A 14,714-nucleotide genomic window follows, 5' to 3' on the forward strand; every position below is an offset into this window, starting at 1 on the left:
ACGAGACGAAGGAAGTACTATCTAAGTAGATGTATAGAAAAGTTAACACGTTTAAAACGTGGGGTTACGTGTCTTTGTATAGATCCTGATTGGTGTTTTTAAAAAGATATGAACTAGGTAAAGTGCTATGCATGTCGATATTACCTGCTACTGTTATGCGTGTGAAACGAAGAAAAAATATTTGTATAATTTTGATGGACGGGGTGAGGAGAGAGCTAGGCGACGGACAAGCCGGACAGCAAAAAGATGATGTGTTAGTTCAATGTGAGTGGCTAGGGAGCGTTTGGATGCCTGCATGCACCTCGCTCAAGGCTCCGGAGATGCAGATTGTCCCCGCATGCAAAAGCAGCGAGGGAACCGAGAATGGCTCACGGCGTGCAACATATTAGCAAGTTAGTGATGATATTAGCACATATTTTAAGGTATATCATGAGGTGGCTGGATCTTACCTTTTGGTTTCGTGGACTAAAATCTAGTTCGAGTCATATCGAATATTCAGATACTAATTATGAGAACTAAATATAAGCTAATTATAAAACTAATTACGCAGACAGTCTAATTCACGAGACGAATCTATTAATCCTAATTAATCAATCATTAGCAAATGGTTATTGTAGCACCACATTGTCAAATCATGGACTAATTAGGCTTTATAGATTCGTCTCGCAAATTAGTCTCCATCTGTGCAATTGATTTTATAATTAGTCTATATTTAATACTCCTAATTAGGATCTAAATATTCGATGCGATAGGAATTTTAGAACCTCCCAGGAAAAACACCCCTGGTTAATTGCAAATGTCAATCAAATCAATCACCGGAAGAAGGAATTAATGTTTGCTGTCAAAGACAGACGATTTGGATTTCAGATGGATGGATGGATGATTCGGATTTTATATTGTTTTGCATGAATTGACTATATAGTACTATTTCATTATATTAAGCCTAGCATCGTAAACAAATCCTCCCTTCACTTCCCTTGTACGCAGGGATCGGGCAGAGGCAGCCCTGTCACATCACACCACCCTCTGCTTCGGCTTCGGCTTCGGCTTCTACCTAATCGCCGCCACGACGCTATAAAAGACTGGTCTGGTCCATCCCAATCCACCTGCCTGCCTCCGACTCATTATTAACAGTAATTCCCTGCTGACGGCTTCCCCCAGGGAGCGCAGCAGCAGAGGAGGAGGAGGAAGATGATGGAGGTGGAGAAGCCGTGGGAGGGCGTGCAGCCGCCGCAGGCCATGGGCGAAGAAGAGGACTCCGCCGCCGCTTCCGGGGGCCTCCAGACAAGGGAGATGAAGAAGAAGAAGATGGCTGCCTCTGGCGACGGCGACAACGGAGGCGAGGTGGTCATGGACGACCTCCTCAAGGCGGTGGCGGCGGCGGCGGCGGCCACAACAGAGGAGGAGGACAAGAGCGTCTTCTTCGATCCATCCAAAGGTACCACGGTGAACTCTGAACTCCACTCCATGCATCTCTCCTTTCCTCTCCCTGCACTTGCATCTCGGTCCAAACTAGAGATTTCATTTCTTCCATTCCTTGCATATGCTTCTTGGTACCAATATTGTTTTTTTCTGTCAGTTTCAGTTGAGGGACCTCTGGCCCTTGCAACAATTTTTCTTTTTTCTTTTAAAGATATTGCAACAATTTTTCTGAAATCACTGAAAATTAGGAGAGAGAAAGGGAGAACTACAACTCCTGCTCCTGCCTGTGTGTGTGTGCATTATTATTTTTGTCCCCTTTTGTGTGATTACTACTACCCAACCCAACGCTACAGTACTCTGAGACTGAGCATGGCGTACTTTTGTGTGGTGCCCGCCTCAAGTCTCACATAAAACATGTGCACGCTACATAAGACTCATTTACCCTTGCCTGTCGCCTCACTTTCTTTTCACCAGGACAGCCAGCAACTACTCTGTGATGCAAAGCGCAGATGTTGGAGCCCAGCCTTCTGCATTCCTCTCTCTCTTTTCTACAAACTTTAAAAATTTTATTCAAAAAAACAAACTTTTAAAAAACTGAAAAGATAAGGCCAAAGGCCAACGGCAACAAGGCAACAAACATGCCTGCTTCTATGTACGGACCAAGGCATGGATGACAAAGATGTTGGAAACTGCAGAATCTTGCTGATTACACGTTCTCTAGCTCTTCCCGGCGGGTCCCTTTCCTCTCCTGCTTCACAATTCACATCTGTATAGCCTACTATGCTGGCCGCACAAACTCCATGCCATTTCATTGGCCACCCGTACCATCCTGCTACCAAACAGATTTTATCTGGATCACGACACATTTGGAGGAACCTTCGTTCTTATTTATACAGCTTAGTTGCATTGCTTCAAGTATTGCTACCTGTTTAGCAACCACATACGCCACGACGGACGTCCTTTCCTTATATCTCTAGAAGTGGATGCTCTTCTTCTTCTTCTTAGCAAAGGAACTAATTTAATTAATTAGTATGTCTCTTTACAAGGACACTCGAGCAGGTTTGTGTGTCGCCGGCCCTTTGCTACTCTTACCTGTAAAGTTCAACTTTTTTGCTAGCCCACAAGTCCAAACTCACATTCTAAACGCTTAATACCATAATATGTACTGTACAGATTCTTGCTTACTTTTGTTCTCTAATACTTTCTCTTCTAATCTTCTGGAATAAGAACATTCATGATGAGCCACAAATATGCTAACTGGCTCCTGTAATACATGCCAGATATGTTCTCAGTTGCACTGGAACCTTGTGATTTCAGGAAAGCATAACGGTACTACTTACTAGTATATATGTGTTTTAAAAACATGACCAGTTGCTGCGTAATTAAGACCATTCATCATGAACCTCAAATATGCTTAATCTCTCCTGGAATGCATAAATTATGTTTTCAGTTGCACCGGAACCTTGTGTTTTCAGGAAAGCCATCCTTCCTCTTCTGTTTACCAAATATGGACCCATCCCATAGAAACTATTTGCCACTGCATGTGAATAAATACATAGCTAAATTCTTCTAGCCACAGTACAGGGTTAGAGTTTCTTAAGTGGCTCCAAAAATAAAATTACCTTTCTATTTCTTGACTGAAGGTCTATGGAAGTGCCGGCACTGCGATTGGACGCACCGCTTGAGTGGTCCATGCACAGATTATATCCTCAACCATCAAGGATATTGCCAAATTACGAGGAATATTGAATCGTTAGTTCAGAGTGAACCATTTTACTATTCGCCAAACAAAGGTTAGTGCTAAGTATTCAGAAACGTAGGATAACAACGACCAGATTCTCAATTTTTCTTTCTCACTCAACAAAATAATGAGAAGAAAGCCAGGTAAACATTCTTTAAGTACTAAACAATAACAAAATAATGAGAAGAAAGCCAGGTAAACATTTATCATGTACCTAAACAATGAGAGGCTTCCATTTCGTGTTCTTTCTACTAGCATTCAACTACTTATGTGTCGTCTGTCTGGCTCTGGCTTCATTTTTTTGCACGTCTTCTCATCAATTCCTAAGGTCTTACTGGATAAAGCATACTCTTATATATGGAAAAAAAAAGTAGCTTCACAATGTTAGAACTAGTACTGACGTCGCTAGTTTCTGATCATGCAACTGCAGAAGGTGCTGAAGAAGATGAAGTTACAGAAGTGGTGGAAGTTGGCGGCCAAAAGGAAAACTCAAAAGAAACTTCAATTGCAGAAGGCAAAGAGACTGAGAAAGAGGAAAACGTCAATGATCAAGAAACTAACCACAGTTCAAGCAATGGCAAGTTGGAAACTAAGGAAAATGGATCCCACTCTAATGGTGTGCACGAAATCTCCAGCGGCACTGAAACTGTGTCTGTTGCAGCTGGAGAAACGCAGCCGCTCAAAGTGATAGCAACCATTAGCGAGAGAAAAAACATCTTGACAAACTGGAACGGTGCTCTTGACATTTCCAGTGGCAGCACGAGTAGAACTGAAGTTCATGAAATTGAAGTTGAGAAGGATGAAAATGCCACCAAGGGTAAAGTGCACATCGAAGAGTACGATCTCGAGAAAATCCTTGATGAACAAGAGACTCATGACCTCTACTGTCCGAACTGCAAATCATGCATAACCCGAAGGGTGATCCTTAAAAAGAGGAAGAGAACAGCAAGACAAGCAAAACGTGATGAACCACCAAAAAAACCACAGCTTGAAGAGCCTTCTGCCAATGTTCCAAACCAAACTCCCACTGAAAGCCATCACCAAGAGTCACCTAAAGTATTTAGATGTTTATCATGCTTCGCTTTCTTCATTCCAACAGGTATTGTTTAACTTGCCTCCATGCATTATTGTGTCCTCATCTTCTGAACTAACAACCTGAATTATTATCTACACCTGAACTTCTAGACTTTGCAGTCTTTTTTCTTTCCCACAAGCATGCTTTCAGTTAAACTTAATTAACATCTGTGCATTTGAACTTAGGGCTGTAGATCTATAACTAATATATCTGAAAATTATTTCTTCTGTAGTCTGAGGTATGTAAAGAACTTGGGTTGACAAACATGCGCACATTTTACTCCGGAAGAAGTAAAACTGAAGTGCTGCATGGTTGATTCAGACATAGAGAACTTTCTTTTTTTGGAAGACTGACATAGATAGCATTTACATATATAATTTTCTAGTTTAGTTGTAGGGACAAATAATTATAAATCCATGTACCTGTGCTTCTACAAGTGTCATTAGAAAATCTTATTCCAAATGGACCTGCTTAACTTGTGTGTTGTCAACAGGTTGTGGTTTTAATATATTCCGTATATTTGAAAGGAGTAATGCAAATCAACAAGTTCAGGTTCAACATCCTTCTGCTTCACAAGAGACGTCTGAACATTGTGGAAGTTGGCTTCTTTCTTGTTTCCAGACAGTAGATAGTCCAAAGCAATCAACGGATGCAGGTTTGTAATATATACCCCACTTCAGAGGGTTTTCCTAGTAGCTTATCTGTAGTAAAGAATCCAGGTTGATTAGTAGTTAAACCATAGTTGACTCTGCCGTGCTTTAAACATGCCCAGGCATTCCCAGAGTAACAAATGTTCCTCTTATAAGTTTGTGTTTTTATTCCTTATGCTCTTTTGCTACCAGAAGTTCATGAACAAATTATAGCATTGGCGAGTTATTTTTGGTGTTATGATAGTTTCTCCACCAATGACATTGTTACATACTAAACTAACTTATTGATGAGCACTTAGTCTTAAGGGTAGTAGATACCTGTTAATGTACTAATCAACAAGCACATTACAGATTCATTGAAGGAGCCACTATTAAGTGGCTCACAGAGTAACAATGATAAAGCTCCAGTTGAAGACAGCGCATCATCTTCTCATAATCAAGCCACGGTTGGGGAAGCAGAACAATTGAACCAACCATTACTAGCTGGATCCTCTTCCAAAGTCCAAACTACCACTGGAAACAATGGAGAAGAAAGTAAACAACCGTTCAGTGAATGCCATGGATCTGCATCTTCATTCGTAGCTGTCCACACATCATCATCATCATCTTCACAGAGCCAGACAGGTTTGGTTCTCTACAGAATATGCCATCATGGCACATAGCCATGCAATCATGATCTTTAAGGGTTCACATAGCACAATTTTATTGGCATGTCAGTAAAGCTACTGTAAATTTCTACTTGCAAACTATGGAGTAATTCGAAATGTTTTGTCCCTACCAAATAACAATAGTGCTGTAATGCTACCGAAACAGTAGAATCATACGATATTACAATGTTACATAGATCTTAAGACTTGCGCCCTTTTTCTTTTCTATTAGAAGAAACAATCAAAGGATAGATCAGGAAATTTAGGGTCATTAACTTACCCAGGTTAGTTGCAGAATTATGGTTTGTTTACAACTAATTTAATCAGCTAGTATCTCAGAGTGGTGCAAAAGAGTAATGGAAAAGTATAAAACTTCTTATGCAGGAATATTAACACAGACAGAAGGACATGTGGTAATTGTGCAGCAAGATGAAGCACAGCAAGAACAAATTTCTCCCTCAAAGCCTGCTGGTGGTATGACTAGTGATATTTCACATGGGCTGCAAAGAAGATAGATCTGATGAATTTGTACGAACTAAGTAATGTGCATGCTTACATTGACAATTTGTTTTCTAATTTTCTTACAGATATTCAAGGAAACACAACAGGAGCCTCTAGGGACAACTTATTTATCAACCATATCAACCAACCATTATTTAATCCTGAACTTAAATTGCCAACAAAATTTTTGCCAGGTACAGTGTATTTTCTAGTCAGATATCTCGTTCACACTATTCTGAGGCTCCTTTTACAAGTAACGCTCATTTGAATAAAATTAATTGAGCATCGTTTATCACGTCCAAATATTATTTAGTCTGTCTAAACACCCTGAAGTAACATGGAGCAGACAGTCAGCTAATCTTGAAGAATATCTTATCCTGAATGCGATATTTTCTCCTACGTTTATATCATTTGGGGTTATTTTGTTTATATTGTAAGTGATAATGGCATTTCGTCCTGCAGGAGCCGACAACCAGACGGGTGGGAAACCAACTCCAGTTATTCCTCAATCAGGTCAGTCACCTCATTCAGTAGTGACAGTCCCTGAGGTTACTGAATCGGAGCCACCAGTTTGTCCTGCACCATCAGTTCAAAGGGATGAATGGGACATACTGAAAGCCATAGTGTATGGTGGCCTTGTTGAATCAATCATGAGTCTCTCAGTTGTATCAGCAGCAGCAGCAAGTGGTGCCAAGACTCGTAAGTTTCTTTCTTGCTGAGTCAAAACTGTTTCCGACTTAGTTCCCCTGATGTTGATGTAATCATGCTGTTCATTTGCAGTGGATATATTCATCTTGGGCATGGCAAACCTTATTGGAGGGCTTCCTTTAATTTACCACAATGTAACATACTTTTCTTGGCTGGATTGAATTTTACACATCCTCTTTGCGATCACCATGTAAGACCTACATCTGACAAAAGGTTCCCTTGTTGCAAACAGATTGCTGACCTGCGAAACACAGGAGATGTGGCGGAAAGAAGTGAGCAAGTGGGGCACTACTGGTTGGAGCTTGGAAGGCGATCAAATTATTGGCTTCACATGGTGATAGCCATACTATCATACATCCTCTTTGGGCTGCTACCACCAGTCATCTACGGACTGTCATTCAGGACGAGCGACAACAGGGAGAACAAGATGATGGTGGTCGCTGCTGCATCTCTGTTGTGCATTGCGCTGCTTGCAATCGGGAAGGCACATGTCAAGTCAAGGACATACATCACAACCCTCCTCTACTACGTGTCCATCGGAGTCAGCAGTTCTGGTCTGTCGTACATCGCAGGCGTGCTCATCACAAGGCTCCTGGCACACTTCGGTCTCATCGATCATGGTGGTGCATCAGCTCCTGCTCCTCCAAGTCTGTTATTTCCTCAAGCAATGGGTGCAGACGCAGCCGCCTGGGCTTCGTACTGAGCCTAGAGTGGAGTTTCTTTGTTTTGATGGTCTAGGAGATTATCTCGGCACACATCTGCATCTTTGATTCACTGAGTTCTAATGCTTTTAATTAGCAGCACTCGGCCACTGTATAATCTTTATCACTGAGCTTTATCTGTACCGAAATCTTGTTATCCTACTTTTAACAGGAACATATTGTCAGTTACAATCTCCTTTTGTCACATCAGCATTGGCTTATTTGATGCAATAGCACATCAAAATATGAGTAAACATCATCTTATACACCATTGCAAAGTGTTACAAACACTCAACGCAGCTAATGAAGATGTTCGGCACCTATCCCAACTACATACCTCACATTGCCTTCTATATACAGATACCCTGAAACTAGGAGAAAATCGGCAACCAAGACTGAACCGAAAGCGTGATGGCGGTGCAGGCAAGTCATGTCAAAAATTTTGCTGATAAAGAAGTACCAAGCCTGGAGTTATTGCTTTTGAGCGGGCTTTCCAGTCCAGTAAGTCTTGACTGCCACAAGGATCTTCTCGGGGTTGAACGGACCGGATTCATGATCCATGATTTGGCTCTTCCACCTCATGCCTTCGGCAATAGCTTGTACCTTCCCCAGCACCTCAACTGTGTCCCTGATGATCACAGTCCCTTCAGGCCTTAGAATTCGGTCCATCTCCAGGAGGATGTATGTTATGTCACACCTGCAACCACATCATTAATATATATACTTGCTTAAGCTGGATGTTTAACACATTACGACCCAAATACTAGCAGAACAAGCAAAGCAGCAAAGAAACCTATTAACCTGTACAGTCAAGAAAACCACAGATCTTCTTCAGTAAGTGAATGCAGGAAAGAAAATGTACAGAGCGAAAAATTAGTCATGTCATTACCTATCCTGATAACTGCTGAAAACGTTATCAGCGTGGATGAGGTCATATGTCCTAGGGTACGTTGAGAAAGCCTCACACCAGTCCTGGTACGTGCCAATAAACCCTCGCTCGTAAATAACACCGAGGGTATCACGAGGAGAACCTGAAGGCACGACATTCATCACCCATAGTGGGTACTTCATCAATGCAGCTGCAAAACCCCCCATCCCTGCATTCATGTCCATCACATTCCTGTATCGCCTTTTGCCCAGTGGTGGAATCAATTTCTTGTAGTGATCCACTCTCTCTGACCACAACTTGCTATCCTCTTGGAACTTCTCAGGAGTGAGGCCTGGAACTGTACCTCGGGATATTCTTGGAGGAACAGCAGATGCTCTTTTCGGCCATTGCTCAAGAGCTCCACCAGCAACTTCATCTTCACTCTTCACATCTGGAAGAGGAGATATGCAAGTTTCCATCTTCTTGTACCTAAATTATTCAGATCTGGATGAACCTCTGCGACCAATAGAGTAAACACTTCACATGAAGTGAGTAAAACAGCAGAAATCTTACCAAGCAGAATCCACATCATTGCCCTTACAAATCTTTGGAGTGTCATAGACCTTCCTACTATCAACACATTCAATATGGTTGGTAGGTTTCTGCCATATAGAAAGATCACCTTTCTCTACAACCTTCTTCCAGCAGAGACGTTTTGCTAAGTCCTCGATCTCATCTTGCTCTTGCTTCAGGTCTTCTTCTGTCCTCTCCCACCCCTTAAAGTGCCTCTTCCAATGGATTGGAGGCCCAGAGAGGATCCAGTAGCCCCCTGGTCTAAGAACTCTGTCTACTTCAATTAGATAGACACCGTCTGTTGAGACCAATCATGTCGGGTTAATCTCAATCAGTTTGTGTTCAATGTAATGTAGTAACAGTAAGCCATATGCATAATGAAACAACAAAACCTTACCAAGCTTATTCCATGGGATCAAACATCTAGAGCAGTGCGCCATGTCAAATGCTCTAGCAGGATATGGGATTCTTTCAGTCCCCATCACTCCAATCATGGATGGTACCCCACGCTCCAATGCAAACTGCACCTGTGCCTCATGTGAATCCCTTGGTGCAAATGACATGGTGATGATGTTCCTCTTCATAAGATAGGCACCCCAACTTGCAACCTGTACAACAGCAAATATACTAGCACCCCCACATCCTGGAAACACTCTCTAGTTCTAGAGAAGAAGAGCACGCACGCACCACACAATATCATAGAAAAATTGCTAGAGTGACTCACCCCACATCCAGTATCAAGTGCAGTTCGGATGTTGCCATCATTTAATGGTATAAGAGCATTTATGTCATCAATATAAGCATCGGCACCATGTGGGAACATGGTGCCACCTCCAGGGAATCTAAGCAGGTCTCCCTCAACTTGAATCCAATTCTGAACTGCCTTCTCGATACTGAGCTCCCGATGAGGAATGTTATTGTACCAAGCATAGTCCCGACTTTTCGGCCACTCGAAGGGATTCTTATAGCCTTGAGGTGCAGGAATCAAGCACCGGAGCAGGTCCTCTTTCTTAGGGCAGTGCCTCTCCCTGTACTGCATCATTTTCTTCGGGAACTTCCTTGCCCTCCTCGGGTCTTGGCAAGGGGTATACTCGCTGTACTTGAGCTGGCAAGATGGGAATTTTTCCAGCACAAGCGACGATTCGTTGAAGACGACCTGGTGGTGGGCTTGGAAATCCAGGCGAGCACCAGAGGATCGTGCCAGATCATGACATCGGGTTTTGGTGCTTATGAAGGATGGCTTGATGCTGTTGGAGGTGCCTTGCCAAGCACCAAGAATGTATGATGTAACACAGAGGCCTATGACGCCTATGGTGAGAGTTACACGCATCCTTTGGAATTCTGGGTGGCGGAGCTTGGAGGATCCATCCTGTTCTTTTGCCATTTGAGCTGCGAGAAATGAAGAGGTGGTAAATTAGTCAACTGAGTGAAGAGGAAAGCTAAGCCCTAACTAGAAGAAGGCAAAACTGGCAACTAACTTTACTAGCTCGGCTGTGAAAGGGGTGATCTGACAAACCTCACAGTACATAAGAAAGAAGGCCAGTGCGTACCCTGTTCTTAAAGGAGAATGCCGGCAGCAGAGAGTAGAGAAAGGCAGTGCCGACCTCATTGTCATCCTCTTACAGTCTTTCTTTTGTAAATACTAAATTGCAGAGCAGATGCAAAGATGCAAAGCAAAAGCAAACCCCCCGGCCCCCGGTGTAGTCCTTGAGTGCGCACCGTAATGATTACAGGTATGAAGTGGGCAGGGCAAGAGTAAGAAAGTCTGCGGTTTTGCAGGCAAAGTAAGCAGCCCTGCTGAGAGAAAGGAAAGGAAAGGAAAGGAAAGAGCTGGCATTGCAGAGCAGGTACAAAATCCTCACAGTTTGGGCACTGGATGAGTGGAAAACCCACCCAGAGAAATCAAAGGTTTCTCTCTCCTGAACTCGCTCATCCGGTCGCCAACATTGCAAGAACCGACGCAGGGTAAAAGGAAAAAAAATATCATCTTTTTTCAAGGAGGAGGGGGTAAAGGTCTCACGTATGTGGGTCGATGATCTCATACTATTCTGAATGAACAGCCGATGAGTCTAGCCGGGGATACGTACGGTACCTTCTTGGATGGGATTCCGTTTGTGGCTAGTTTTCGATGGAGAGGAAAGGAAAAAGGAAGAAAGAAATAGGTACCTCGACTGTGCAGGCAGCAGCGACTTGGAGGATCGCCGGGAGGGACTTCCCCCACCCGCCGGCCGAGTAGCCGCCGCCGCCGCCGCCTGAGGAAGAGGAGCAGACAACTCGGAGAGGATGGGAAGATGGGAACGAGAGGAGATGGGGCGAAAGAGAAGGAAGTGGATCGCTGGGTGGGTGGGTCCACTCCGCTACAGCCAGGGATCTATCTGAGCCGTCCGTCCGTGCGTCCGTTAATTAGAAATCTCTCTCTCTGACTGACCTTGACTGAATCCCATAGATTCGGAGAAGAATTGTCACACCCGATTTTAAGGATAAAACCAAGTACTAGGATTAAGTTTCATACATATAGTGACATCATAAGTGAATAACAGTAACAGTATCACCTAAAAAGATACAAATAAAGACTTACAAAACCATCAGAGATACACAACTTAAATACTGGAAACGGAGGCTCCAAGCTTCACAGGCAATCGACTGGGAGTTGCGTACGCCTAGAACTCAGCATCATCTTCGGAACACTTCACACACCTTCTTCTTCTGAGCAGCAGTAAGCAAGGGTGAGTACACTTATGGTTGGTACTCAGCAAGGCCACAAGAAATAACCAGAATAACGATTTGAGTCCATTTCAAGTTTAATTAATCATGTGAGGGTCCAGGCCGCTCTTGACCGTGAGCACGGCTGATCGATCAGTTTTACACTCTGCAGAGGTGGCACATCTTTACCCACAAGTCGCGTAAAAGTTCAAAGAACGTTGGACCCAACCATGCGATGCTAGCTAGGTATCATACCACACTTCCGAGGTGTGATTGCATAGGGACGCTACGAGGCCTTTACAAAGATTCGCTAGTAAGTGGTAACCCGCTAAGGTTTCAGGTCAAAGCAGAGCATAACAGTCCCCTAATGGGTACAGTGTCTTAGCAAAGCCCACTTCCCAAGAGAGCGAGTGCTACACCCCATCAACGCCTCCCCTCTTGCCCTTTCGGTAAGATTACCCCATACTAGAGTTTCTAATTATTCAGCCAAGACCAGAGCCATTTAGTCTTGTGGTAGCACTGTTTTCCTGGATGGTCGCTCCATATTTTGATTAAACATTATCATAATACTATTAACAAAGCATAGGTAGAGGGATGGTTAGGGACACTTGCCTTTCTCCAACGGAAAGTTACTCTTACTGCTCTTCAGCTATTGCTCTCTTGAAGCTCTTACTCTTCAAAACTTTCGAACAACGATCCTTCTACTCGGAGCAAACATCGGCACAAACATGCAAGCAACAAACAAGTACAGCTAAGAACAATACATCAAAATAAAAGGAAAGCTTTAAAAGAGCGTACTAAATGACAAGGCTCGATATAAGGTCACGCGAACGTAAGGAACGCTTAAAACGGAACTATGGTTGAAAAGATAAAGCTATCGAGAGTTTTAAGTTATAAAAGAAAGATAAGAGCTACAAGCTTCATTTATTTTAGTTGAGAAAAGCAATGTTAAGATATTTCAGAGGAATATCCTTAGTTAGAATTAATCAAGTCATATTTATATTTTCATAAGAAAAGACCGTGTAAAGCTAAGTCCAATTTTATTTATAAATATTTGAGTACAATTTATTCAAATTAAACATTTAATTAAAAAAAATAAGATACATGTAGACATCTAAGCGTATAGCTTTACATCTCGAGTTCAACTAAGTAGATTAAATTCAAAACACATTTATATTTATATTAGCCAAATTAATATTTAATTATGAAAACTCGAGATATAAACTATACAGATTTTATTTAGAAAACAAATTGAATAAACATTAATCAAATTGAATTTAATTTATGAAACGTCGAGGTATAACTCTTAGTGGCTCTTAATTGGAGGAATTATTTAGATAGGTATTAACCAAATTAACTTTAGTTTATGAAAAACCAATATATAACTTAATTAGCTTTTATTTAGAAGAGGGTATGAAGTAGGCATTAATCAAATTAACAATCATTATGAAAAAAATGATGTTTAACACTAAATAAATTTTATTTAGAGAAGAACTCGTTTGTCAGGCATTAATCAATTTTAATATAAATTATATTTTCAAAAACATGTGTGAAGGAAAACATTACCACTAACGTGTAATTTACATTGTTATGCATCTAACGCAACTTGAACGGATTAAAACGGAGCTAAAACGTAGAATCTATGGGTTAAACGACGTTGCAGGGGTCTAAACGTAATTAACCGTAGACTTGGAGGGTTAGCTGAGAAGATTACCAAGACTCAGAGAATAGTCACTGCGAATAGATGGATCTTCGGGGTTAGATCTGCAAAAGAGGATGGCTTGGATCAGATTGCAAGGAACTGAAAGTTACAGGGGGTTTTCTAAAAGGTTTGAAAGACACAAGAAATATGAACAAAAATTAACAGAGTCTCCAGGGGCTAGATCAAAAAACAGCGCTTCATCTTCTTCCTCACGCCAGGAGCATGGCGCAGCTCCTGGCCGGCGGCCTGCCGGCGTTCCGGCGCGGCGGAGGCCCGGGCGGGTGGTGCAGCGCGATGCGCAGGGCAAGGAGGCGACGGTGCGCGTGCAGGCAACGGCAGAAGCGAGCTGGAGGTGCTGGCGAGCAGGATGAACGGACCAGGCGTGTTGGCCCAAGTTGCCTACATAAACAGGATGGAGAGAGAGAAAGAGGGGATAGCCGGAAACGAAGCCTGATCTCGCGCATGAACGGCAAAATGGAACGATATCGACGAGACGAACAAGATGGTGTGCTCACTTTCGGCCAAAGATGAACAATGACAGCGGAAAAGCTCGCCGGAGTTGGGGAAGACGACGGAGCCGACATCGGATTCATGCAATCCACCACACCACGGCGTAGAGCTCGAAGAGAGGAACTCCATGGTGGTGTCGGTTTTCGCCGGAAGTCCACGGTTTCGCCGGAAAAGCTCGCCGGAGTTTGACGAAGACCGAACTTTGACTTCAGATCTACGGAGTTAGGAGAGGCAACTCGTGAAAAGGTTTGTAGATCTGAAATCGTCGCGTCAAGATGAACGCGGTGATATATATATATAGGCTAGAAAACAATTCCAGAAATAGCCGGACTCGTTTTCTAAAGCGAGAAAAATACCTAGAAAATTCTAAAAAATCTGAGATAAATCTCAGAGATGGATTGGGATGCAAGGAATCCAAATAAAATACTTGGAGCTCGTGAAAAGGATTCTAGAACCTTCTAAAAATTGGATTTAACTCTAGGAAAAGGAGAATAAATTCCAGAAAAAGATGAAAAATCCTCACAAGGGTCTGGGCAACGTCTAAACGTATTTTTCAAACTTTTGCACTCAAGAAATACCAAGATGCAGTGACATGAATGCACAGACATGGAACAACATTATTTAATTTATAAAAGCAAACAATTATTTTTCCTATACTAAATTTCCTGTAAAGAAAAATAAATGTTGGGAAAATTTTAAAATTATAAGAAAATTATTGTTTATTTATTCTTTTTTTTCACATCCTGAAATTTGGAAATTTCAGGGCGTGACAAGAATGTTTCTTGGGCCCGTAAGTAACAATACCCTGTTACTTCCTCCGTCTTGCAATTACAAGACGTCCTTAAACATAAAACATTGTAGCCATATCATTTAATTCTTTCAATAATTAATAAGATAACTAAAAAATAAGTTA

The 14,714-nt window shown here is 42.2% G+C and overlaps 2 protein-coding genes across 7 annotated transcripts; one reads left to right on the forward strand and one right to left on the reverse strand.

Moving 5' to 3' along the window:
- Positions 1-1,093: 1,093 nt before the first annotated feature.
- Positions 1,094-7,637, forward strand: LOC117851958 (membrane protein of ER body-like protein). 5 transcript variants are annotated; one of them, XM_034733872.2, is made up of 10 exons: positions 1,094-1,438; positions 3,066-3,215; positions 3,594-4,262; positions 4,732-4,893; positions 5,240-5,512; positions 5,920-6,009; positions 6,123-6,230; positions 6,499-6,735; positions 6,817-6,878; positions 6,977-7,637. In XM_034733872.2, exons 1-10 carry the CDS (start codon positions 1,192-1,194, stop codon positions 7,445-7,447), a joined length of 2,469 nt encoding a protein of 822 aa, XP_034589763.1. In that variant the 5' UTR covers positions 1,094-1,191; the 3' UTR covers positions 7,448-7,637. The 5 variants fall into 5 exon arrangements, with proteins under 5 accessions (XP_034589763.1, XP_034589765.1, XP_034589766.1 ...); XM_034733877.1 differs by lacking the exon at positions 1,094-1,438 and adding an exon at positions 2,336-2,481; XM_034733874.2 differs by lacking the exon at positions 3,066-3,215 and having other exon boundaries at positions 1,095-1,438.
- On the reverse strand, positions 7,625-11,212 carry LOC117851959 (probable methyltransferase PMT17). 2 transcript variants are annotated; one of them, XM_034733879.2, is made up of 6 exons: positions 11,053-11,212; positions 9,611-10,275; positions 9,284-9,494; positions 8,887-9,184; positions 8,335-8,802; positions 7,625-8,142 (listed from the first exon to the last, which is right to left on the reverse strand). In XM_034733879.2, exons 2-6 carry the CDS (start codon positions 10,268-10,270, stop codon positions 7,917-7,919), a joined length of 1,863 nt encoding a protein of 620 aa, XP_034589770.1. In that variant the 5' UTR covers positions 10,271-10,275; positions 11,053-11,212; the 3' UTR covers positions 7,625-7,916. The 2 variants fall into 2 exon arrangements, with proteins under 2 accessions (XP_034589770.1, XP_034589771.1); XM_034733880.2 differs by lacking the exon at positions 11,053-11,212 and adding an exon at positions 10,437-10,963.
- Between the last annotated feature and the right edge of the window lie 3,502 nt (positions 11,213-14,714).

Source organism: Setaria viridis, chromosome 4 (genome assembly GCF_005286985.2).
Source record: "Setaria viridis chromosome 4, Setaria_viridis_v4.0, whole genome shotgun sequence".
Taxonomy (NCBI): Eukaryota; Viridiplantae; Streptophyta; class Magnoliopsida; order Poales; family Poaceae; genus Setaria; species Setaria viridis.

Coding starts and splice junctions, on each gene's coding strand:
- LOC117851958 (XM_034733872.2), top strand. CDS start 1,192: ATGATGGAGGTGGAGAAGCCGTGGGAGGGCGTGCAGCCGCCGCAGGCC. Junction 1,439..3,065: donor CTTCTTCGATCCATCCAAAG/GTACCACGGTGA, acceptor TCTTGACTGAAG/GTCTATGGAAGTGCCGGCAC. Junction 5,513..5,919: donor ATCTTCACAGAGCCAGACAG/GTTTGGTTCTCT, acceptor CTTCTTATGCAG/GAATATTAACACAGACAGAA.
- LOC117851959 (XM_034733879.2), bottom strand. CDS start 10,270: ATGGCAAAAGAACAGGATGGATCCTCCAAGCTCCGCCACCCAGAATTC. Junction 9,185..9,283: donor GATCCCATGGAATAAGCTTG/GTAAGGTTTTGT, acceptor TGGTCTCAACAG/ACGGTGTCTATCTAATTGAA. Junction 8,803..8,886: donor AATGATGTGGATTCTGCTTG/GTAAGATTTCTG, acceptor TGAATAATTTAG/GTACAAGAAGATGGAAACTT.